General features: G+C 39.0%; 1 protein-coding gene across 6 annotated transcripts in view; it reads right to left on the bottom strand.

The window, feature by feature from the left end:
- The window catches only part of ADGRG6 (adhesion G protein-coupled receptor G6), a 112967-nt gene extending 88384 nt beyond the window's left edge, over positions 1-24583 (bottom strand). For 3 of the 6 annotated variants that reach the window (XM_042795980.1, XM_042795977.1, XM_042795981.1), the window contains exons 1-2: positions 24480-24583; positions 18190-18290 (exon numbers count right to left, since the gene is read on the bottom strand). In XM_042795980.1, the coding sequence (XP_042651914.1) occupies positions 18190-18290; positions 24480-24481 (103 nt within the window). In that variant the 5' untranslated portion in view covers positions 24482-24583. The other 3 variants (XM_042795979.1, XM_042795978.1, XM_032983202.2) reach the window with 3 other exon arrangements.
- Between the last annotated feature and the right edge of the window lie 710 nt (positions 24584-25293).

Below are 25293 nucleotides of genomic sequence, written 5' to 3' on the forward strand. Positions count from 1 at the left end.
TGAGCCACATGTTCATATCTCTTCCTTAATGGCAGTAAGGCCACCTTGGGTGGTATGTAGCAGGACTACAGCTGCTCTGTTGCCTATAGCAGATTTCTGCTCAAAGCAACTCTCTGCTCTGCCTGAAGCTGGTCCTACTCCCAGGACCGTGTCTCCAAGACTAACCAAAGGCCCAGTTTCATTTCAAAAGCCACAGCAGAAGCTATAATGGGAAATCACTTCATTCTGGTTGTAATCCATGACTCAGAACAGACCCAATGTGAAACATATTATTTCATGGCAAATCACAGTGACAATAAGAAAACAGTAGTTCCAGTGTAGAAATTTCTTAACCTCAGGAAGTCGAAGTGATTGTAAACATTGTAGAGGACCAAGATACAATGAAAAACAGGTATATTAGAAATGTATTTCAATAATCAAAAGTACATTATTTTCTTTCTTTTTGGCACTTAAAGTGGTAAAATACAACTTTAGAATAGAAATGTGGGAAAAAAAAACCCATTCTAGACAAGATACTAGGCAGGTATAGAGACATACTTCTACTGACTTCTTGCCCATGAGATTATCCTTGTACACCAGTAATGTAATCAATTTTAAAAGAATTCTAATAAGTTCTAGCTATGAATCATGCCCACTATCTTTATATATATCGATTAATTAGTAAAGTAGAACATATGAAAAGCTACTGTTATAGTTGAAATGCTGATAGCCCAACAGAAATTAAAAGCCTAACAGTTTAAATACATCAAATAATTTGGGTATTCTTGTTCACACTATTTTGTCTTAAATCTGTTTTAAACCAATTTTATTATTTCCTGCAAATGCAAACTTTGTTATTTCATTTACAATTTACAAGCCTTCCTGTTCTGAGAAAACAATTACTTTCCAGGAAGTAATAGTATCAGAGGTTTCTTGGCATTTAGGTTTACTAAATAACCAGAACTAGCACAACAGTGTTATCTTCCACTTAGAGCTGAATTCTGCATGGTCTTTCAAACAGAAAGGTATAAAAACCTCTTGAACTAACTGATCTCTGAACTGTCCATCAATAAGCAATAATTTATTCTATTTATGTGACCATATCTGAGTCGATATGAGGATATGCAGAAGTGCTCCATACTTTTAGGGAGAGGTGGGACTGTTAGTCCCATGACTACCAGACCTGCACTATGCAGAGTAACAGGTTTGTCTCTGAATGTGTGAGATAGAATATATAGCATACATAGTGAATTGCAGACTATCTCGATTCCTTCTGCATTTTAGCTTTTTTTTGTCTCTTCTGCATTTCAGAAGAAAGCAGAAATTCATGATTTCTTTTTCCAATGATGGTTATTTTCTCCTATACACAGACTGAGCGAGTGTTATATGAAAAACAGACACTTGATTCCTTCACCCAGATGGTTAAACTCTAGTCTAGCTATTCACTGCAACTGAAAAGGTTCTTTTGCTAATGTTCACAGTTGTGAGCCACAAGAGTGGCTCTAGGACAAAATTATAATGCAGAACTACCACTCAAGTGAGATGCTCAAACCTTTCATTACATTTTAATAAAGTACTAGAAGTACCTCTCAGTCCTTTCCACTGCTTGTCAACATGATCAAACACATCCTATTATTTTAAAGACCATTTCTTGATGCAGTCTTAGTCTAGAGCACTGGAACAGCAGTGTAATTGCAAGTCATACATCCTGAAGATTAGCTAATAACTTTAACACCTGCAAAGGTTGCCAGTAACTGGCACTCAGGTAAATCTGGTTTATTCCAATTTTACTTTTCTCACTGAGCAGACCAGTGCCTCAGCTACCACAAGGGATCTGTGGTATAAGAAATGCTAGCATTAGTGGACACCTGGATAAATAAAATCTATTTGGGAGAGTCAACATGACTTCTGTAAAGTGAAGTTTTGTCTTACAAACTTCTTAGAGTTGTTCACTGCAGGGTTCAGTCATGCTATGTGGGTAAATGTGACCCAACTAACATAGTTCACTTGGATATCCAGAAAGTTTCTGGCAAAGACTTCTGCCAAAGGCTTTAAAGGAATCTAAGCAGCCATTACATAATAAGTAAGGTTCTGGCACAGATAAGTAACTGGTTAAAAGGCAGAGCATAGGAACAAACGTGAAGCTGTTTGGAAAGTCACCAGTGGAGTTCCACAGGGGTCTTTGCTGGGATCCATGTTACTTAACATACCCAGAATGTATCTGGAAAAGCAGTAGAAGAGTACAGACAAAGTTTGCTTATGATAAAAAGCTACTCAAAATAGTAGATGCCTTGAAGGCAAACTGTAAAGAACTGAAAAATGGGTCTCTAATAAGACAGAGTGACTAGACAATAAAATGACAAATAAAATTCAATAAGTGTGACAGTGCCCTGAGTGCACTAAAAGCCCTTAATTGGCTTTCAGCTCTTGCTGGATGTATGCTGTAGGTATATCTGTCTCTGGTCCTGTGTCTGGCTGCTCCTGACCCAATACCCTGGATGGACCCTGGACCTTGTTTGTTACCTCACCCAGCTCAGACGTGGTGGAACTTCAGCCTGTTAGCGAGGGCTCTGTCTGCGCTGGTGTCATCCTGGCTCCCAGATCCTTGTGGACCACTCTGCTCCTGTTGCTCCTAGCTCTGGGCATGTGTGAGTGTCCCAGTTTGGGCTTGTATGAAGCCCTTAAGCCACAGGCATCAGATGCCTGGGTGGGGATTGTCAGGGAAAGAGCAAGAGTAGTCAAGTACTCTTCAAGCTGGGAAAGAGATAATGTAATGGAGATCTGAAAGGTCTACAAAAGGTCTGTGGGAAAAGGGAGAGAGGGAGTATCTGCTCACTGTCATCCATAACAGTGGGCCACCAAGCAAAACTGGGTTTGAAGTAAGGAGAACAAGGTGGTTCTTTGTGGACACATGACTCTTCCTGCCTCAGAACAACGGTGGATGTGCAGGTTCAAAGGGAGAGTGAGCATCTAGTTGACCGAAATCCATGCAAACTACTAAACAGGCAAGCCACGCCAGCCTCAGTGAGATTTTCATTCCCAAAATGGAAACAGCTGAAGACTGGGAGAGTTTTGAGCAGACGCATCATATACGTAGGCCTTGTTTTAACTCTTCTGTTCCAGGTGCCCGTCCATGAATGCTGGGCTACTTGGACCCCTGGCTTAAACCAGCGACAGACCTACTTCTGTTACAAGGGCAGATGAGCATCAGGACCTTGTCCATAGTTACAGGAAAATTGAATTATTTAATGATTTGTAATCCAAAAACTGTCATAGTTATTAAACATTTCTTAATCTCTGGAAGACTCATTTGCCCTACCACTAGTGACATGTCTGGAGGGTAAGAAAAACAACCACAGCTCTAAAGGAAATCCTTTTTCAAATCTTATGTCTTAAGGATTACAATTCTTGTTCTTTTTGAGGATGTTGGCACCAAAGGCGCTAAGGAAGCAGAGGCCACTTGGCACTGCATGCCAGTTGCAGTCTTTCATCTAGCAGAATACCTTCACATCAAAGATATCCTACCCTTGACTAAATATATTTAGTTATTTACTTATTTTATTTATTTTAGAAGAAGTATGCATCTTCCCACAAAGCTCTGGGCATGCTGCCATTACTTGAGTTTCACAGAAAGATTTTATGCATTTCAGAGAACCCTACTTCCTAGCAAAATGCCACCTTCTTTCAAATTTCAGTCCACACAGGACCTACTCATCCAAACTCCAACATTCACAGAGTGCTCCTCCAGAAATTAACACTGCAGAAGTAGAAAATTTAACAGGTCTTCTCTAGATGGAAGTTTTTTGTCTCTCTTTTGCTAAGTGTAACACGGATTCCCCTGTTCCAAATGCAAAGTGTTTAGGTTTTTTGGTGTTTCTTTTGTTTGTTTGTTTTTTTCCAATAGGGCAACACAAATCAATCATCAATAAACTAAGAATTACAGTGCTTTTAAAAAAACAAAAACAAATAAAAAACACTCTGTGCACAGTATTGCCCTGAAAAGAATATCAGGAAAGATAGAGAAAGGATAGATTTCAAATGTGTAACCAGAAATCCCTTTTAACTTATAAATGGAATAAAAAATTGAAGAGGAAACTAAAAAAACAAATCTTATAAGTGATAGTAACACGTAGAAGTACTACAAGAGAACACCTCTCTTTCATTTTTTCTTTCTTGTGATCAAATATTTTTTGTTGTTATATAAATTGTACAGAACCAGGTTGCTATTGTTCTAACTACTGGGTCGTTCAAAGGCCACAACAAATAATTAAATTAAAAGGAAAGTTCTTCTAGTCCTAAACAAATTGCTTCAAAGTAAGTGGCTTGATTACTCTAATCCGGGTCAATCTCAGCTTCCTTAAACTGCCTCAAAAATATGGTGGAGAACATCCTGATTAAGTGAGAATGAATGAAACAAGAAAAATAAGTAAATAACATTTTGTTAGCAAGACTTTCTGCTCTGCATATGGGTTAAATTAAAATTACAAGTAAGCATCTATAACAGTAATTATATCTATATCTGCAAACACTCACACATACCAACAGTATAAACCACTCCCAGCAACATGCAGACACCATTAGGGTTGCACAATCAAGGACGCTTGAATTTAGGAAATGCCAGAGTTAACCTTCCTTTGGCCTTTGTGCATAGATAATTGGGAAAAAAAATAATCTTCAATTACATAATCACACACTACCGTTTTTGCAGGACCTCATTCAGTGCACAGGAAGGACAAATACCATGCAATAAGCAACTTTTCAGTATCCTGCTTTACCTCTGTTCTTCGATGTGTGACCCGCAGCCTTGCAGCAATTCCAGTCCTCTCCTGAGATAGAGCCACTGATTTCCTTATGAGCTCTTCTGTGGTGCTCATTAGTGTAACACTTTAATGTTTCTCCAGCAGTTACTAATTAAAAGCTTGCAATACGACTGTGAGAGAAGAAGTATTCTTAACTTCATTTTATTGAAGGGGAGTTGAGGAGAAGATCAGAAGAATCCTCTGACATTAGGTGTCTAATTTCAGACACACATGACCCACTTTATTCATGATTCACAGCACTACATAGAGGCTAATACAATCAAACACAGTTCCTATTCACTTCAGCTGCAATTATAGATAGCTTCAAGTTAGGCACAGAAAAATGAGACACATTAAAGAGAGCCATGAAAATAATTTTCTCCATAGCCCCTATCAGGCAAGAGTCAGAGACAGCATTTAGTTTCCTAGCAGAGTATTCAACTGTCATAGCCATGAGATCTTGCAATCCAATGCCTCATTTACTGTACATGTTCTAGCTCTGGACACACATAAAGCAAAGGCCTTAAAAACCAGGGTTTTTTTCAACATCATAGCACGTCTGCTCTTTACAAAGCTGGTGGCCAACAACAAAAAGCTGGTGACCTTTTAATTAAAACCTGCATCATCATGGTGTATGTTATTTAAAATAAGTCAAACTTCAAAAAGCACCATTGTGTGACAATGAAAGGAAAGCTGCACCACTGGTTTATGCCTTTATTTTCACCACACAGGTCTCCAACATTTCAACCAAAGTAGCAAGTGCTAATTCTAGATTATCATTCTCTATTTTGGTTCACCAGCTGAATCTCAATCTTTTCCTTATCTCCTCGTAAGACAGGAAATGATTAGAAAGTAAAAAAAAAAAAACAAAAACAAAAACCCAAAAAAAACCAAACCAACCAACCAAAAACAAACAAAAACAAACAAAAACAAACAAAAACAAACAAATCAGTAATACACAAGTAAGAGACATTTAATAGCATGTGAAATTTTAGAAATAAGTGTACTGTGTCACAATTAGAAAAGATAAATTACATGGAAATGGCAATATCCACATATAATTGGGAGCCTGGATATTCACTCAAACCTCTCATATTTTTGCTGATAAAAAGGTGCTCACAATGAAAACCATTATTCATTTAAGTTTCATACATATGTACTTTTCCATGACCAAAGCAGCCCATACTCAAGAACATAATTTACTTAAAGTGTGGACAAGGGCTCTATGCTATTGGGCTACACTTATAAATCTGTCAGTGCTCACAGACAGTGCAGGAGATCCACCTGCACAATCCAAATACACACATTAACATGTTCCCATGTGGATATTTGTCCTTAAACTGTTCCAAAAGTTTAGCACATTTTCCTGTATTAAAGTTGAAGTTGCATCATAAACAAATAATGTTTTATAGACATTTTTATCAGTCATTTTTATAACATATAATTTATATTAATTGTATTTTTAAAACAGTGCCAAAGAACAAGTTGAGTAACTTTATTTACAGCAGTACACAAGCACAGGGTAACGGCCAGTCCTGCACCCAGACAAAATATCTCCAGTGAGATAGGATGATGCTAACTAGTGAAATGAAATATCATGCTACATGGAGAAAAAGAACAACACCATTCATAATATAAACGTTGAACTTTAAGTAATACTTTAAGGGGACAACCCTCATGAAGATGCATTATAACTTTAAAAACATAGCAGGTAAACTTCTAGTCTTATTGACAACTCTCTCTGTGTTATATACACTCCATAACACCAAGGAAGGTCCATATGGGAACATACTCATTAGATCAGTGTTTAGAGCAGGCATATTGGTCTTCAGTGTTTTTCATGGTTGTTGACAAATTGGTAAGCATAGCCCAACAATGGTATCTAAAGGTGCAGATTATCTCCATGCATTTCAGGTAACTGGTTCTTGACTGTATAGACTACCTTGGCCGTACAAAGTCTACTTGCATAGCATTTGATTATCATGATATTTGTACCATCGGTATTTGTATACATACTTACAAGTTTGCACTCCAACACCCTAGGTCTTATGAGGAATGATATAAAAGGATTAATGGGGACTGTTTGAGAACTACTGTGAGGACCAATATAAAAATAATTAACTACAAACTTGAAGACAATTAAATTGTGACAAACTATAAAGAACAAATTGCAAGTACCACAGAAGAGCTTTCTGGCAAGGAAAGAAAAAGTTTCCTGTAATTTTCACCAGCTGCTATTAAGCAATTTATGTTTGTGACTCACAACATTCGTGTTTTGATGACCAGATTCTAGTTTAAGACCTTTTTTTGTTTTTAAAATATGCAAGATTATTTTCCATTCTGCTGTCATTGTATCATGCCTTACACTGAACTCTGCAAAGGAAAACTAATAGAAATCTATTGTGAAATATCATAAATTGCTAAAAAAACAGATTTTTTTTTTTTTTTAAGTTTGGCTTGATCCCTGCTAATAGAAGATGTTTCTTCAGATTTTCACATATTTCAAGTGAATAAACACAGTAGCTGATTAAGATAAGCAGCATTGCAGACCTCACCCTAAAGATTAAAACTCTGGCCAGGCTGAGTTGTCTTCCCAATAGAAACATACACACCACAGTAAAAATATGAGGAAAGCTCAAAAAATATTTCATGCCACTGTAATCAAAAGCAATGAATTTAAAGAGGAGAAAGAAAGCTTTCCTCTCTGTGTTAGGATTAAAAAACAGGCAGATTATGGATGGGTAGATGGATGGATTCTGATATTTTAACTGGCTCTGCCAGTTACTGAACAATCCCCAACGGGATGCAGTAAACCTGGCTGAGAAGAGGGTGATACAGCAAAAATGCTGTCTTCTTCTTGGCTCAGGCTTTTGGGATCACTAAGAATGCTTGTTTCCCAGTAAAACTCTGGGAATCTGAGGTGCTCAGAACTCCCGCAAATTATACCATGTCCTGCACGGAACATGAACAGTACTGGAAGAAAAAGTCTTTCAGTATCAGATCTTCCATGAGAGTTTGTGCATTTGAGCTTTTTGCTGGAGCTCAAGTCAATTTTTAAGTACCAAGTCAGGACTCACATGACATGGTGATTACATGGACAAAAAGAATACAAAACCCTCCTCCTTTTCAGGAATTACTGGGTGAGATCACAGTAATCTGCAGACAAAAAGCACAAGTTAGAACATATAATTGCTGCCAAGTGTACACAGCAACTCTTCTTTCATTCTTTAAGCCTTCTTCCTTTCTAAGCACTGAACAGCAATGCGGCAGTACCATCCAAGTTAAATCTTTTAAAGGCATGAGGCAGAACTTTGGCTTCCTCTGACATAACAACATTGTTTGGCCAAGACACCAACTTCCAAATAGTTTGTTTGGACATTTGGGAGGGATTTTCCAAAGTGCTCAACAGTGATGTATCTTGGCTCTTACTCAAGGGGGGGCAATAAAACTTGCACTGACTTTGGTGGGACCAAATAAAATCCATGTTATGCAATCCAGTTAAAATGGAGGAACCACTAGACTATATAGTTGATCATTTACCAAAGTGTTTCCTTATATTTTATTCCAAAAGCTGTGCAAAACTATTTCAAGGTTAAAGCAGATCTGTCTTGATTTCACCATCCGTAAGCATAAAAATGTTATCAGCATGCTTGCTATGAATTTATTTTATTATTTTTTCAATCACATTATTAGTAAGAGTTATTTTTCTTCAGTTTATTGAAAAAATATTTAAGAAAATTAATTGTTTTTAGAAATAGGAAAATATGGTGAAATTTTAAAATTCATATTGCAATTTTCTCCTTCAAATTCAGCATATTTATTAAATCAGAAAAATTCTTAAGATGATAAAGCAAGATAAGTGTTTTGAAAACAATAGTTTTAAAAACTGGACTCTTCTCAGCTATGTTTCTGGCATCTGATATATTCCATTGGTGTGATATGCTATTCAGAAAAGATTTATGCAGACAAGCACAAGAAAATAGACAATGTTTTTCCCTAATTTCTTGAGTTCAGCTCTTGATTATATAATTAAATTACCAGTCACTCAATTCTGATATGCTATAAACAATATAGAACAACTTCAGATACTTTTGTTGAGGGTAGTAGTCAATAGTCAGTAACTACAGGAGTTGCTTGAAAGAGAATACTTGCATTGCATACATCAATACTGCTGACAACAGAGGGGAAGAAGACCACCCAATACCAAAGACAACCGACTAAGCCAGACATACCTTATTTGCAGTAACTTTTAAGTTACTAGTGTTTGGCACAGAATTTAGAAACCACTCATTTAGTATTACCCATGTGAAAAATATGCAAAGATTTTATTAGAGGGAGAGTGTACATATAGAGAGACATTTGCCTTTTTAATCACCAGTACTATCTTCTGATTGCCATGTGCCACCAGAGAGAGTAATTTATTATACCAATACTACTTCTACCATTTGGACTTTCACTGAGACCCTTCTGAGAATGTGTAAGGGTTAAAAGCAATTCATGCATAATACAGTGAAATAATCACTTAACAGAAGAGTAATTCCCCATACGAAGAGACAGAGAGAGGGAAGCCCCAGCTGGTGCTATTGTTGCTATACAAAGTCTTTGCCAGTTCCAGTGGCACATTTTCAGCAAAATCATACACAATTCAAAATAAGACCAAAATACCAGACATCATGGAAACAGTATACTGCCAAAATTTGACAGGTTAAAGAAAAAAGCCTACATTTTATAAACTAGTTGCACAATAAAATGTAACCAGAGCAGCTGGTGCACATTGCACATTTGATGTACCAGGCTTACACATGGAAGGGAGGGGGCTCATTGTTTTTGTAGTTGCATTTCCTTTAAATATCTTTATCAGTCAAACAATATTTTGTTTTTTGAAAATCCCACAAATTCTAACTTGTTGTATGAATGATGCCTTTGTTCAACACCAACATTTCAGCCTTTATTTTTGTATGTATATTACAGATGAGATTTCTTGAAATATAACAATTCTCTAAACCTTTGTTAAAATCCAAGATGAGTTGAGCACAGTTTGGGCTATCTGTTATTCAAAATACTGCATAGGTGGACACCCATACCCAGCACGAAATCTTGTAGTCATTTTAGATTTCAGTACAAAAGACACAATATTGGTGTTCCTTTGCACACGTTTAATGTCTCGGCAGGCAAGGAGATTTCAACATTCTCTGTATACTTTCAGTATGATGTGCAGTATGATATATGGCTAACATACTTTGGAATTGGAAAATATGTAGACAAATAATTAAAAGGAAAACAAAATGAAAACAGTAAAAAATTTTAAATGTAACGCTGTTTATAAGCCTTTCCCGTAAATTAAAGATGAGGGAAAAAAACAAACAAACAAAACAAAAAAACCCCTACACTTCCCCTCACTCTTCACACTACAAAACAAAAACCACTGAGGACTGGGTCTTGTACAAATGCCTCTGTGATAATTTCAACCATGAAGTCTTTTTTCTCCACCTAAAAAGCAAGTTCTGATTAAAAAATGACTTCAGCTTCATAGTATGGATTTGTCACTGCACATCTCTTAATAAGAAGAGTTGTGAGAAGCCAGAGCATGCATCTGAACAAAACAAACTCTGTTCAAGATAGGGTGTCACAGAAAACTGCAACTCCCATTAAGAAGCATATTCATGAGGAGAAAAAGCTGGAATTGGAAAAACTCTGATCGCATTGTATCTTTTCAAAAATTAGGTTAGCTGTGTGATGATCTTTTCATGGTTCTACCCTAACTCTTGCAGATATTTATCCCTGAAAAAAGCAGTTGTTTTACAATGTATTGGAAGACAGTTGGACTACTTTGGAGATATCCAGAAAAAAAGTGGTTTCAGGAATGGGAACTAACTTTCTGTCATTCTTTCAAAGAGCAAAATATCTGCCAATACACACTTTTTCAGTCTACAAGAATTTTCAAAAAGTAATGTTCTCTGAAAATATGCTATCTATAGAATACTAACTATCTTACATCTTAATTGATATAGCTGTAGTTTTGGAGTATTAAACAATCTGAGTTGCTACCATGGTGGTGTCTCTTGTCCAAAGTGACTATTTGCTACACCAGAATTTGGTCAAAACAGTAAATAACGGAGATGATGTTATTATCAAAGGAAGAATTCACAGAATGAGAATTGATGAGCATGTTTGGGGGCGGAAATCTTGTGAACAATTAGCAAAATTGTTTCCAAGTAACAAATTGAAAACAGTGAACGTACTGTTTAAGCTTCTGGTGCCTCAGACAATAGGGTGAAAATGACAACATAAAAGATGAGAAAAAAGGAGTACAAGTTCATAGTGGTACCAAAAAATTATGATGGGAGTTGGGTTTAGAATGGAAAGTGGCTTGATTCTTCAAGAGAAGACCAATAAAATGAATTAGCATGAATGATACCTAGAGGCCAGACTACATAAGCAGAACTCTAACTATGAATTATGCACTTAATTTTCCTGTACTGCGGCAAGAGTTAGAGTGTAGTCTGACATTTACAGGAACCAAGCAGACCAGTGAGCACAGAATCTGGACAAAACAAAAGGTGTTTCTGGAAACCTGCCTTCCCTTGGTGTGAGTGCCAATATTACCACATTTAGGGAAGGAAAAGTAGTTTTGATTCAGTGTATCATAGTAAGGGATGTACTTCTCTGATGTAACTTATCATTATTATACTAATATTTTAGTTACCTCTGTAGAAAATGCTTACAGTCTATAGCTGAAATGTTTTCTTTTCTTCTCATGGAAGAGAAGTTTTTCTCTTCCATGATGAGAGGAAGAAATTCTGAAACAGTACAGGTAAATTATTTAATCACAGGTATTTCTATATAAAATCTTAACAAGGAATGTAATTTTATAGGTGGGTCTTCTTATTTCTTAGTATCTTACTAAATTGTCCCTAAAATTCCTTTGCTTCATTTTTTTCAAATTCTTGTAAAGTAAAAGTCATGTTTTTCTTCATTTTAGTACTGTCCATATGTAATATATGGGGTAAGTATATCTATCTCAGACATCTTTGCTGTGGTTATAATAAAAATGCAAGTTTTAACATTTCAATTATCAGACAGTGATAATTGAGGCCTTGATCTAGTGAACATCGCATGTTATACCTTATGCAAATCATTTAAGAAATCCCATTAAGTAAGCAAATCCAATATTCTAGCAAAACAATCATGGACATAACAATACATGTCCAAAATCCGAAAGATCAGCCCTTATTAATTGGCAAGTGCTGACTTTACAATAGTAATCACTTATAAAAGGCCTACTGGTATATGAAATCAACCATTTTAATTACTCTGTATTAATTGTAAGACATACTAAAATGCATGTCACGTGATTGCTAGACTTACATGTAAGGAACTTTTATCTGGAAAACTGTTCTATTCCTAGTTAAGACCTTCACTTCATGATGCAACATTTCTCACATTACTAATTCACAAGAGAAAAAAAGTGACATTCACAAGGACTTCAGTCTTTTAATGAGACAAAACCTCATTTTGTTCTAAACTGTTAATTTACTTTATTGAGAGCAACTTACAAATACTGTAAATAATTAATTTCTTTACATAATTACCTCTATCAGATGCAATCTTTTGTAAAACATAGTCCAATTGGCCACAAGTAATTTTGGGGCTTTTGTTAGATATACCACTGAGCTAGATACTTTTATTGTTCGTTGTCATAGACAATATTGTCAAACTGACAAATTGTCATTTGGCTATGTTTTTAACAGTGAACAGAAAAAATGAGGCAAAAATAAAATTATAAATGGATTCTAAAATCTACAGTTCATAAAGACAGAATATACCTTTCACTGAAGGTGCTTTCTTTGAAGGTATATTCTTTAGAGAAAGATGCATTATTTAGCCTATCTTCTAACAAAGGATTGCAAAGACCCCGTAAGTTGAGGCCCTAGTCAGCTTTGAATTTCAGTGATGTTTCATGGTATTCCATTTTGGTTTGACTACAGGTGCATACCAGAGGAAGGGAAAAAAAAAATATCACTGTGCTTTTAAGGCAATATTATGGTTAATGCAATGAGGTCCAAACACTTTAGGGAAAAGAATTATCAGCACCATCAAAAAATTATAGCTAAAAAAGTAAACAGAGGTAATGAGAGGCAGCTTCCTGTGAAATTCATTCCAACAATGATTTACTTTTACATTAAAGAACTGTCAATTACGGGAAAAACAAGAAAGCCAACTAGTAACTTCTTTTCTGCAAGATTTATATGAACAGAATTTCTACACACATGCCTCAAACCAGCAGCAATTTAGATATTAAACAATACATAAAGGATTGCTTTTGATTTGTTTTGCTTAGGCTACATTAAAATATAAAGAAGGCTGACAGAAAAAATAATAAAAATACTTTGGAGCTCTTCATTAAATAACCAGGTTCCTTTGGACTAATCTCTCAGTTACACATGATGTATGTACGCCTGTGTAAGGAAAGGGACTGCCAGACTGAATACTTTTTCCAAACTCTGTAGGTTTTCTGAGTTTTTCCATAACTTTCAGAAACATGAATTTCCATGCCTGAGTCAGGGACAGCACTCTCAGTCACATTGACCCCACTCGGCAATATATGCACGCCCATTCCCACCCTGGGGACGCCACGGGAGAAGTTTTGCAAAGCGCCAGCAATAATGTTATAAAATCATCCCCCGCCTCCCCGCTGTACATGAGGATTGTGCTGACTGACTGGGTTAATATCTTGGCACTTTGGTTCTCACTGTGCATATGGTAAGAGAGAGGAAGATAAGGGAATGTGCTGACAACCATTTCAGCATTTGCTCCGCGATACAATCTTCGGCCCTTGTCTGGGGTAGGCAGTTTCAGATCTGTGGTGAAAAAACACACTTCCTGATTTGGGCCATTACAGATAAAACCTGGTCCATTTTCACAGGCAGCAACGTGACTAACTCTTGCTGCTAGTGCTGGTAGCATGAGCAATACTTCCCACCATACTCCCTTCCCATCTCTTATTAGGTTTCTGAGCCTGCAGGGTCACTCTGAAACTCTCCCATAAATAAGGGAGGACTTTAATCCCTCCTTTATCTACACAGGCCCAATTAAGGAGCATGATGGACGGAGATGATCCTATATTAGAGACCATTATCAGCCATGTGGGTGAAGGACCTGCTTTCAGTTTTATTCTTTTTTCTTACCTCACTTTTTCTTGATGAATTAAAAACAGCACAAATTTTTGCTTTGAATCACCACTAAAAAAAAAAGAAATTAAAATTTCAGGGACTGTAATAGAATTGAACCTTACTCTTCCGTGAGCTCCCATGGATTGATTAAAACCCTTCTGAGGACATGGAAATATGACTACAGACACCAATGCATTTTATTGATGGATGAACAAAAGGGCAAATGTTCACTCTGGCATTAGCTGCAGTCATAGTAATTCTCTGATTACAGCAGTATGGGGCATAATGTAGACATAGTGTAATAAGAATTGTAGAGGTACTCACAGCTTTATTAAAATAAATATTTTCCACATCCTGAATAAAACTAAATACGGTTGAGTAGTAGTCAAAATTTAAAATGGTTATTGACTCTTATATAATTATGTATCAACTCTTACGAGGAGGTTATAATCCCCTCAAAATGTGCAAGTGTTCAAAACCTTGGAAGTCCAGTACTGACAAGACACTGGAAAACTAAATTAGAAAGTAATTATGCAAACTGGAATTTACTTTTAAGGTCACCAAAAAAACTCCAGTTCTGCTCCTGGGTTACCATACAAAGCACAGTCAAAACCATGAGATAGGACAGTATTGAAACATTAGACATTTTGCTATGAGAGCAGGAAGGACAAATAGGGGAAACTAAACATAACACTTTTTGTGAAGTTACACACACCTGAAGTAACTGATTTTTACTTTCCATGTTGAACTGCTGCTTCCTTCTGTCAGAAAAAAATACAACAGGACAAACACCAACACAATTTTGTAGGCACAACAAAAGTACTGTCATATTCAGAGAACTGCAATTTCCAGTGGATCTCATAATTTCCCAGATTTTGAACCAAAATAGATTCTATAAAGCCAAGATTAAGGAAGCACTATAGAAATCAGGGAAGTTTGGAAATAACCTCATCTATTTTTCATCCTCAAGGAAAGACGAATATAGACTTAAACCATTTCTGGCAGATATTACTATACATTCCCAAAGACTAAGATTCCCCAGTCTTCCTTTGCAATCTATTCACTGGTACTTTCAGTGAGATGTCAATGAGATGTCCTCCCCTCATTTATCTTGCTGTAATTTAAGCCCATTCTTTCTTCCCTTTCAAATGCCCAGAAAGATCAGACTATCCCTTCCCACTGCAGCTATCTCTTTAAATATTCTCAGTTCTTATGCATTCCCCCTTCTGCCTACTCTAGACCAAAAAAAATCTCAGTTCCTTCTGTCTGCCCTCATTAGTTATGTTTTTCAGAACTCTGTTCACTCCTTTTGTTCTCTTTTAGGGTCTCTAAAAATAATGAAATCTACACACAAACAAAAAGTTAGTAATGTCTGAATCTCAGATAAAAGCAGATTTAACTAATTCTCTTTAAAACACCACCATTCTAACATCTCAGCTTCTATACACTCTTTTCACTGGAAGATAGGCAAGCTATTTACAAGTGAGGCAAGACATACACTCATTGTTATAGGCAGGGAAACTGAGGCACAGCTAAATGACTCCCTCAAGGCCACCACAGACACCTACCCCAGCCAGGAATATAAACCTGTTAAGTTGTTTACAGAGCTGCTGCTCTGTAACTTCACCCCATGTCACAACACATGATCTGAACTCAAAATGTCAAAACAGTTATGGCTGCAGAAATTTTAATGAAAATACTTGTTCTGTTTTTGTAATATATTTTTTTATAATAATTTATTTCTGGTTTAAGGGTCAGCACCTATCCATTGATTTCTCTGAGGTATCAGACCTGTATTTTGGGATTATACTCCCCTGCCACACCTGCCTGTCAGTGTCTTACTGATCAATCTGTGGGTAAACATTCTTTTCACAGACCATCCCACTCCTTTTCTAAGTTTTCTGCTGTGCAATCCTTCTCCTAAAATTTGTTTCTGGAAGCAGGTCAAGCCCTGTAGTTCTTGTTAGGTTAAACTATAAAATGATTACTTTTGCACTTTCTTCCATGTCACATCATGACTGATATTTTTATCCTTATGAATAGCACTTAAGTAATCCATAAAAACTGCACCTGATGATCTTAATCCCTTGCTTCTATGTAACCTTCTCTAGGCAAAGCTTAATAAGCCCCAATAGCTTTAAGTTTACAGTTCACTAGTGAAGCTGGATGAATGTCAGGTTTTATGGTACTTCTACTGTAACTTCAATAAAGCCTAAGGTGCCAGAGAGATTATGGATGCCATATGAATCGACAGCCAAACTGACCAATACCTTTTAAGAACACAAAATAAAAAACACAGGAGCAGCAGTGTTTCCCACATTGTCTGCCTTGTTGTATTAAAGAGAACAGATTAAAAGACTCAGTTTTGCAGCATAACCTATGCTTTACATCAACATAAAAAGAAACATGAACCCTGAGGGTCTACAGGCAAGAACTGCCAAATGACAGGTTGCTGTAAAAGTAAATGTCTCATTCTCATTTCAGTCGAGTATTAATGGCAGACTGTCTAGGAACTCTTTCACTGTTGCACAGCAAACATTTGTCTATTGAACATGTGTGTTTCTGGTGTACCTTATTTACCTACTATAGGGAAATGTCTTTTCCATTTATTGAAAGTGTTGAAGATTTCAAATCTTTTCCAGTCAAAGCAAGAAAGAAAAAGCCCCCAGGGTAACACACTTGAGATGTAAAAGACTCAGGTTCAGGTCTCTGCTCTGCTTTCCATCAGAGACCTTGTTGTGAGTCTGCTGTACATGTCAAGCCAGTGCCTGAGAAAAGAGCATGGACAGTAACTCTAATAGAAGAGACAAAATTATCTGGAACACTTGGGCTGCTTTCACCAGTCCAATGACATCAGCTACTTTATTGCTGAAGTAGCTAGCAAGGGGCATATATGATTTTGCGGAAGGGTATCTTGGAGTTTAGCGTCAGGCTTTTTACCCATCTACTTGTTCAGCACCTGCACAGGCAGCAGTGTTATGCTGCTATCAGATGAATGCACAGGTGAGTTTGTGGCTGGCTTTCTCTGTCCTCACAGCATTCCAGCTAGGACCTTCTGGCTCACGGGACTTACTCTTGCTATGTCACCTGCACTTTCAATAACTAAACTTTTTTCAAGAGGAATTTGTAAAGACTAATGGTCTTGGGGCCTTAATGTTCTAGTCAGCAGAAAACAGCCCACAGCAGCTGTAAATTAGGGCAGGTTTTGCTGAGTTACTTCATGCTAAGGATGGTAGCTGCACGGCCCAGGATCACGTATGGCCCACAGGAACAGAAATGCCATCAGCCAATGGAGCCACGAGTGAGAGTCAAGTCCCAAGTACATTTCTGGCTACACAATTCAATGGAAATGGAAAACACCTATTAAAGTGACATGAAGCTGGAAACTGCTACCTCACAGCTACTGCATTGTTTTTTCTCTAAATAAAAAGTGCAGATTTAAAAAAAAAAAAAAACAACAAAACCTTCACTTTTTATTTAGAGAAAAAACAGTATCAAAGAAGCTAGGAACATTTCTATATATAAACCATCCTTTTTCCAATGGCAAGTCTGTAACAGCAAAATTACCCATCTGATATGGAATTAGTTGAGCATTACAAGCTGCTCCAAAATTTTCATATGCTCCAGAATAAACTCCAGAGGTTTTTTTCCAGTAAAGCAGCTGGAGCTCCTAAAATACTTTGCACTCTAGTGGTTAGGAAAAGACAGTTAGTAAATGAAATCTCTCATTCATATGTTTAAAGAAAACAGTCAGAATGTGTTACTTTACTCTATACTTAAGTGTCACTACAGACCAAGATAAATTTAAACTGGTTGTTCTTTACAGTGTCTATACAGTTTTGAACTAGAGTGAAGGATTACTGAATACATAATCTATAGGCACAAACAGTACCAGGGAAAATGGAAATACTACATATTTACTCACAGTATTCCAACAACCAGAAGAAATTCAAGAGAGGTAGTATTAACAAGTAAAAGAAAGGGCAAAATGAAAGGATTCAAAGAAAAAAAAATAACAACAATTAATATCAACAAAATTATTTAAAAAAAAAAAAAAAGAAAATTCAGCAGTAGCAGAAAATACGACCCAACCTATCACAACTATCAAATATAATGCATCACTTTCATCAAAATGTTATATTGTACATAATTCAGTCATACATAAGCATAATCCTTAGTCACCAAAACTTTGGCTCCTAGACCATTTATTTAAGCAAGAAGATAATTTGCTGACTTACCTGCTTGCTGCATGCATATAATATATGTGGTAAACAAGCAGAGACAGTGCTGCAGCTTCCATTTCCAGTGATAGCACCACATTTCACTTACATGAGACATCCTGTGGGGAAAAAAAAAAGCAAGCAAAAATTCAGAAAGCTTTACAACAAGCCAAGAAAATTTAAAAATACTATTGTTATTCAAACTAGTAACTAGTAGTAAATAAAGTAGCACTTGAAAATTATGGATGGCCCTAGCCTTGCTTAAACAGACAAAGAAGTTGCTACACTGCTAAAAAGGGTCAGAAATTATATTCTCTGGTTCTTAGCAGACAGCAAAGTAGAATACTGGTCAGCACTGGGCTTCTAAGAAGCTAGGTGAGGGTGGTATTTGAGCAAAAGAAACAAGCAGCTCATATGGTGACAGTCTAAAAGAATTAAGGTGTAGGGCTTTTTTGGAGATTGCAAAGTGTTACTTTACCTATTTACATATACAAATACATTTATGCTGTTCAAATATATATAAAATGCATACATATTTGTTATTAGCTATACAAAGATGGTAGGTAAGAATTTGCCTCTGCCCTTAACCAGCCTTTCCATATTTTTCAGTGATAATACTTTGATAGCTACATTTTCTGCTGACAACTTTAATGAAAATCCTAAAACTTTCCTTACCAAAATCTATGGGCTCATCTGTGCTGCCAATGAAGTCAGGCACATCTTTATTATTTAATTTTAAAAAATTTAATTATATAAAAATGTTTATCATTTATAGTTTGAAGTTAAAGCTTCCTTTGCCTTGAAGCATACAGCACATTTAACAGCTAAACCAAATTGTTTCCCCCATATTGGGCAGAATAGAAAGCAAGAAAGACTCTTAATAAATTTGGTCTGACTTTTTGTCGCATATCCATAATGAATGTCCATTACAGTCCTGTCTCATTTAATTCAACAAGTTATCAACAAGCAAAAGCAAGCAACAAGTGATGAAACACAATACACATTATTTTAACCAACTCCTTCCCCTCCTATTTGGCAATGATAACTGGCTTTTGTTCAGTAAGATATTATCTACTTATACTGGGAGAAAGTCTCAAATAAAATCCCCAAAATATTTCACAAGTCTGATCCCGGCAACGATATATGAAGAACCATGAATGAACAGACATAAAGAAACACCGATGAACACAAATGTCTTCCAGGTTAGTGCATATTAAGAAAAAAAGAAAGGTATTTGCAATGGCCACCGGCATGATTTATCAGGACAGAAACGTGAAAGACGTAAGTGAAAGAAAGTATAGAGTTCATACTCAGCGGCAAGAAAAAATAATTTTCTTAAACTTGGGAAAATAGTCTTCTGCTCCTCAGACATTTCTGTGAACCTGTCATCAAAACCTGCGGGCAACTGTAAATTCTTTCTCAGTATCAGCTTCTGTTTCTTCCTAAAGCAGAGTTCTGTAAGGTAGACAAACCAAACTTAACGCAGCAAGATAAACCATTGTAAAGGAACAACTAATGTTTCAGTTTGAACAGTAGTAGTTCATGAAACCACTCCTGTGGGCTAGATGCCAATGGGCCCAGGTAAATGGCACTTCAAGAGGCTGCTGCAATCAGTCAGGGTTCCCTTCAGTGCAGTGATACATAGCACAAGTATCTGATTACAAAAGAAGTCCAGTTCTTTATGGGTAGTTGTATCAAATTAGGAATTTGAAGCCGATTTATTTTTCTGAGATACTGTAAAGTCAAACTTAACAAGTGTTGAAGACAAGCACAGAAAACACTGGGCTCTGAAATACAAGAATCTCTTTGATGAAGCCAGACACACAAAATAACCAGATTATCAAACAATAGAATTATTGTCCTTCAACTTAATGACCCAAAAATCCCTATTAAAATCTCAGATAACAGAATGATGAGGTTTGGGAACAGTTACTGTTCAATGTATATAACTCATAATTCCACAATACCCTTAATATTAATTTAGAAAATTGACTTTGAACAGAAGTCCTTTTAAGACATGAAAACAGTTATAGGCACATGCAAACATGTGCAGCATGCATATATACTCTCAGAGCAGTGAAATGGAAATGCTGAGGATAACATCATGACATACTAGAGATACAGAAGAATATTGCTGTTTCTACAGAAGAAATAGTTTGCCGCTACCAATGACATACATTTCAGCCTGATGCAAAACATATCAATGCAAACCTACAGAAGTGTTTGCATTACTTTTTTTTGCTTGTTTGCTTGTTTTGAGCAAGCACAGTTAAAGTTCTCAGGTTAGGAAACAGTCACAAACAATTATTTATTAATTCAGAAGAAATCTGTTCGTTTTCATCATATCAATACATTTTCTGTGTGTTACAGCAATCATCACTTTTGATGTCTCTGTGAACTCAGCTGAAGTTCTTGATCACTGCATAGCTGGAGGAACCAAGACACGACTTTTGAGGTACTCAAGAAAGAATAATGACACCTTTCTGCTGCCTAGGTCTGGAATGAATCTATCCAGTCACACTGCCTTCAATGCCTTTCTTAAGGAATCAGAGAGAGCTATTTAATCTGGCCAGTTTCTAGTTGTCAATGTTTACTTGCATTGTGGTAAGGTTTACAAGCTAGTACTCCATGGTGTTAGTTTACAGTCTGTTTCCTCATCCTCACTCTTGTAAAAAGCACAAGTCAAGAAAGATTTCAAGAACATAGATAATCAACAACAGAGCAGAGCATAAATAAGTGCAAACAACAAGGCAGAAAGGAGTAACTATAAAGATGTTTTTCCTAGAGAAAGAGGCTAGATAATTATACAATCACTCTAAAAAAAAAAAAAAAACCAAAACAAAACAAAACAAAAAAAAAAAAACAACAAACCAAACAAACCACAATTCTCCACCAAAATAAACAAATATATAAAAAATAGCGAACCTGCCTCCTCAACTTACACTCTCTACTGCTGAAGGACAAAACAATTTTCTTTACACCACATCATCTCAGCTGACAAGAAAGAAAGGTTTATCAAACTCAAACAAGAATGACCAAAGACGAAGCACGCTACCAAAACATTCCACTAGTGCAGGCACCATGAGTCAGATCTGTTTCTTTTGGAGAGGACTTTTGAAGACGTATGTTACAAAGCACAACCTCTAGCTGAGTGCTATAAATGAGTGAGGAAATCAATTATTTACATGTTCTTGAGACCCTGCATAGACAAAAAGCCAAAATTCAGAAACCTGACTGACCACATCCTTACGCTGCGATGTGTGTAACACCCTGTTCATACAAGAAGTTGTCAAGGATGGAAGTCAACTAGCACATTGCCAACAAAAAGCCTTCTTCCAAAACAAAATCCATCCCTGATATTTTTATAATGTGACATCCCAATTGGCAGACAATTATGAAAAGGAGCCAGAACAACTGGTAAATACTTCCCAGGCACAAAAAAAAAAAAACCACACAAACCTCAGCTGCAGATATTATTCACGTTAATACCCACTATGTTTATATTTATTTTAAGGTTAACATTCTTGATTATTAATGTTAATTAACATCTAGAACTGAATCCAAACAGCATATGAATAATTCAACAGAAAAATTAGCAAACAGTTCCAGGCTAGTTTATAGCTTATCAAGGGACGGTATGGTCCCCTGCCACAACAGCACTGACTTGGTGGCCCAAGAGAGCCCTTTGGTCTTGTGTTCCTAATATTTAAATAATATTTAAGGGATGAGTTCTGTCATTTAATATTCATCAATAGAACATAGAATGGATATCAGCACAGCAGTGTACTAAAACACACCAAGAGTTTAAGCAAGATAAGCAGTCCATAACAAAGATCTCAGAACGTATACAGATTTTTTCAGTCTTTAACCCTGGAGACATTAAAATTGCTGAACACTGTTCATAGTGGGTTTTCTTCTCTATTTTGTTTCAATTTAAATGCAAAAGCCCTGTTCTGTCCCCAGCTGGTAACATGCTAGCAGGTCTGAACAAATCATTGTAGATTGTGAAACACATAACCAAACCAACCTTTTACCCAATATATTTGGGGACTATTAGGGCACCTACGGTAGGAGTACATCCATTAAAGTTGGACATAGTCTCACAACAGCAATCCCTTTTAACACTTTTTTATTAAAAAAAAAAAAAAGTAAAAAAATTTCAAAGTGACCTTCTACGGAATCTGACAGAAGAACTACTAATTTTTCTATGGACTTGCATTACTCCATTGTAGACACTGTGTGACATGACCAGCTATGCACTCTAGCTACCAATTCAATACAGCCCAGTCCACAGCTACTTTCATTTCCTATAACATAGGGAGACAATGAGCTTATTCACAATTCATTCCAGAAGAGCAAAATAGACATGTAATTTATCTAAACCATAAATGGATGGTAACTTGACATAGTTCAAGATGAAATTAGTGGGAGCCTTGCTACATCTAACTACTAAAGTTTTTACACTCCAGCAGCCAGCAAGCACATCATCACCTTTTAGGGAGTATATGGCTCTGCAAGAAAATACACACAAAATGTGAATAATCCTGGAGCACTTAATTTGTATACTGTATGGTTTCAAAACATGCAATACATATTTGAATACACCATCTTCCTTGTTCAAAGCTTCAGCAAAGTTCCCTGGAGTAGGATGTGAATTCTGCCTTAGGCAGACTGACATGACTTTCTTTGGTCTTCGACATGTCTACAGCTATTAAGGAAAAATGTTGCTGACACTTTAAAATTAAAAGAAAGATAACATCAATTTCACATGTTTTTTCTCATATAGGTTGTAAACAAAAAAGATTTTAAGCTTAATCACTCTTAAGTGGAACTACAACAAGTGAAAGGTGATTACAACTCAGTTTCATTCCCAAAGGTTAACAGAGAAGTCGATTTTAACTTTGAAACCCTTGCTTTAAACTGTAGTACACAAATGTCTTGAAAGATTAATTCCACAATGCCACTTAAAACTTTCATTTTGTTAAGCATTACTTGTTCCTAATTATTCTTACAGTCAACCTTGAAAACACCCTCACACTCATTGAAAGAGATGAAAAGAACAAGACACTGCCTTTTAATTTAAACAGTACCAGCTGTATTAGACCCGTCTGGGTCCCTTGGCTTTCCTTTCAAAAGGAACTTTTCCCATTGCAGACAACTGATCTGCTGGCAGCCTGCAACTCTGTAGCACTGCAACACCAGGTCTCTAGGATCTCCTGGCTCTCCTTCTCACTTCTGCCCTAACCTCCCCGCGCACTGTTAGGAAAACCCTAACCTTTTCCCCTTGTACTGATTCCCTCGGGTCCAGCCACAGGTCCCCTCCCTCACCTGGCTGTGAGCGCACCGGCCAAACGCCGAACCGCGGGCCCCTGCCCTTGCCTTACCTTCGGTGAGAGCCTCTCAGGAAAGGCAAAACATAGCGGGGAAGGCGCCCAGAGGCCACAGCAGTGGCCCGCCCGGGGCCAGGCGGCGTGCGTACGGACGGGAGGGATGGAGGGAGAGAGGAAGGGATGGAGGGAGAGAGGAAGGGATGGAGGGAGAGAGGAAGGGATGGAGGGAGAGAGGGAGGGATGGAGGGAGAGAGGGAGGGATGGAGGGAGAGAGGGAGGGATGGAGGGAGAACCACCGACCCGCCCGCCCCTCGCCCCCCCGACGGCGGCGGAGCCCCGCGCTGGCTCCTCTCCGCCGAACGCTGCAGGGAGGAGCGGTGGGACCGGGAAGGTTTTATAGAGCCCGGCCGGCCCTCCCTCTCCCTTTTTTCCCTACTTGTGCTGGCACCGCACCTGGAGGGCTGGGAACGGTGCCTGCGGCGGACGGGGCTCCTCGACGTGAGCGACTGCGGCCCCGGGCCGAGAGGCCGGGCCGGGCGGGTGCCGGAGAGCCGGCGATTCACAGCGGGCGGCGAGCGGGGCCGAGGGTATCGCTGCTCGCCTCCAAGCAGCGGGAAACTCAGCGGAGCAGCCCTAAGGACGGGATTAGGGTGGTCCGAGAAAGGCAGCGGCCGCCCGGGACCGTGCAGGGCAGCCGCCGGCGGACCCGGAGCCCGGACGGGGCAGAGCCCTGCCTGCCCTGCCCTCCGAGTTCCCTACGTGAAACTCCCGTTTCCCCATTCCTTCAGCCCTACCTATCTGCACGGCTCGAACCTGACGTTACTCATCACTTACTACAGGGCGGGTGGGGTCGGGGGGAAAGCCCTGCCTATCCGGCCGCAGTTTCTTACCCCACGAAGGAGCCCGCGGGGCGTTACTCGCGCTCCCCGAGCGCCGCAAGCCGCAGCCCTCGCCCCGAAGTCCGGAGAAGTGACTTACATGGTGACATTACGGGGCGGCTCTCCTCCGGGTCTCAGCAACCATCCTCCCCCGCTGCCGCTCTCTCTGCCTCTGGCCCGCTCCCTCCCGGGCTCCTCGCAAAGGTCATCGCTGCTCGCCCACCTCTCTTCCCCGCCCGCCCCCGCACACGCCGCCCGCGGCGACCGGGACCGCGCCGAGCCGCTCCGCTCCTCCTCCTCCTCCTCTTCCTCCTCCGCCGCCGCGATGCACCCCTCCGCCCCGCTTCCCCGGCCTCTCTCGCCACAAGTCGGGGAAACTTGGGTGCCGAGGGCAGCCACCCCCGCGGAGGGCAGGGGCCGCCCCGCCCGGGCCGATCGCCGCGCCGGGGGCTCAGGCGGGGCTGCCCCGGCCCCACCCGCCGCGCCGGGGGCAGGACGGGACCCGCCGGGCCGCGGCCGCCGGGGGCCCCGCGCTCTGTTCCCGGGACCCGCTCCCCGGCAGCTCCGGGGAGAGGGGCGGCTGCCGGGACCCCGCCGCCTGCGGCCCCGCACGCCACCCTTCGCGCGGCCGCGGCCACGCTGCGCCCCGGCCCACCGGGTGTGGGGGGCTAGCTTAGGGCTGCGCAGTCCCCAGGCACATTTACCCCCCCCCGGGAGACGGTAGACCGCAGGCCCAAAGCCACCCCCAGAGGTCACAGGCCACCTCTGAGGAGATCCCATACCCGGGACAACAGATCCCGAGGCACTTCAAGTGTGGCATTTCTCTCTGAAGAGAGAAAGAAGGTGGAGGTGACGCAGCTCTGTCCCATTTCTTGAAGCACACGAGGATGGACTCTGCTTGCACATACAGTGCT

Source organism: Tyto alba, unplaced genomic scaffold (genome assembly GCF_018691265.1).
Source record: "Tyto alba isolate M040663 unplaced genomic scaffold, T.alba_DEE_v4.0 Super-Scaffold_22, whole genome shotgun sequence".
Classification (NCBI taxonomy): domain Eukaryota; kingdom Metazoa; phylum Chordata; class Aves; order Strigiformes; family Tytonidae; genus Tyto; species Tyto alba.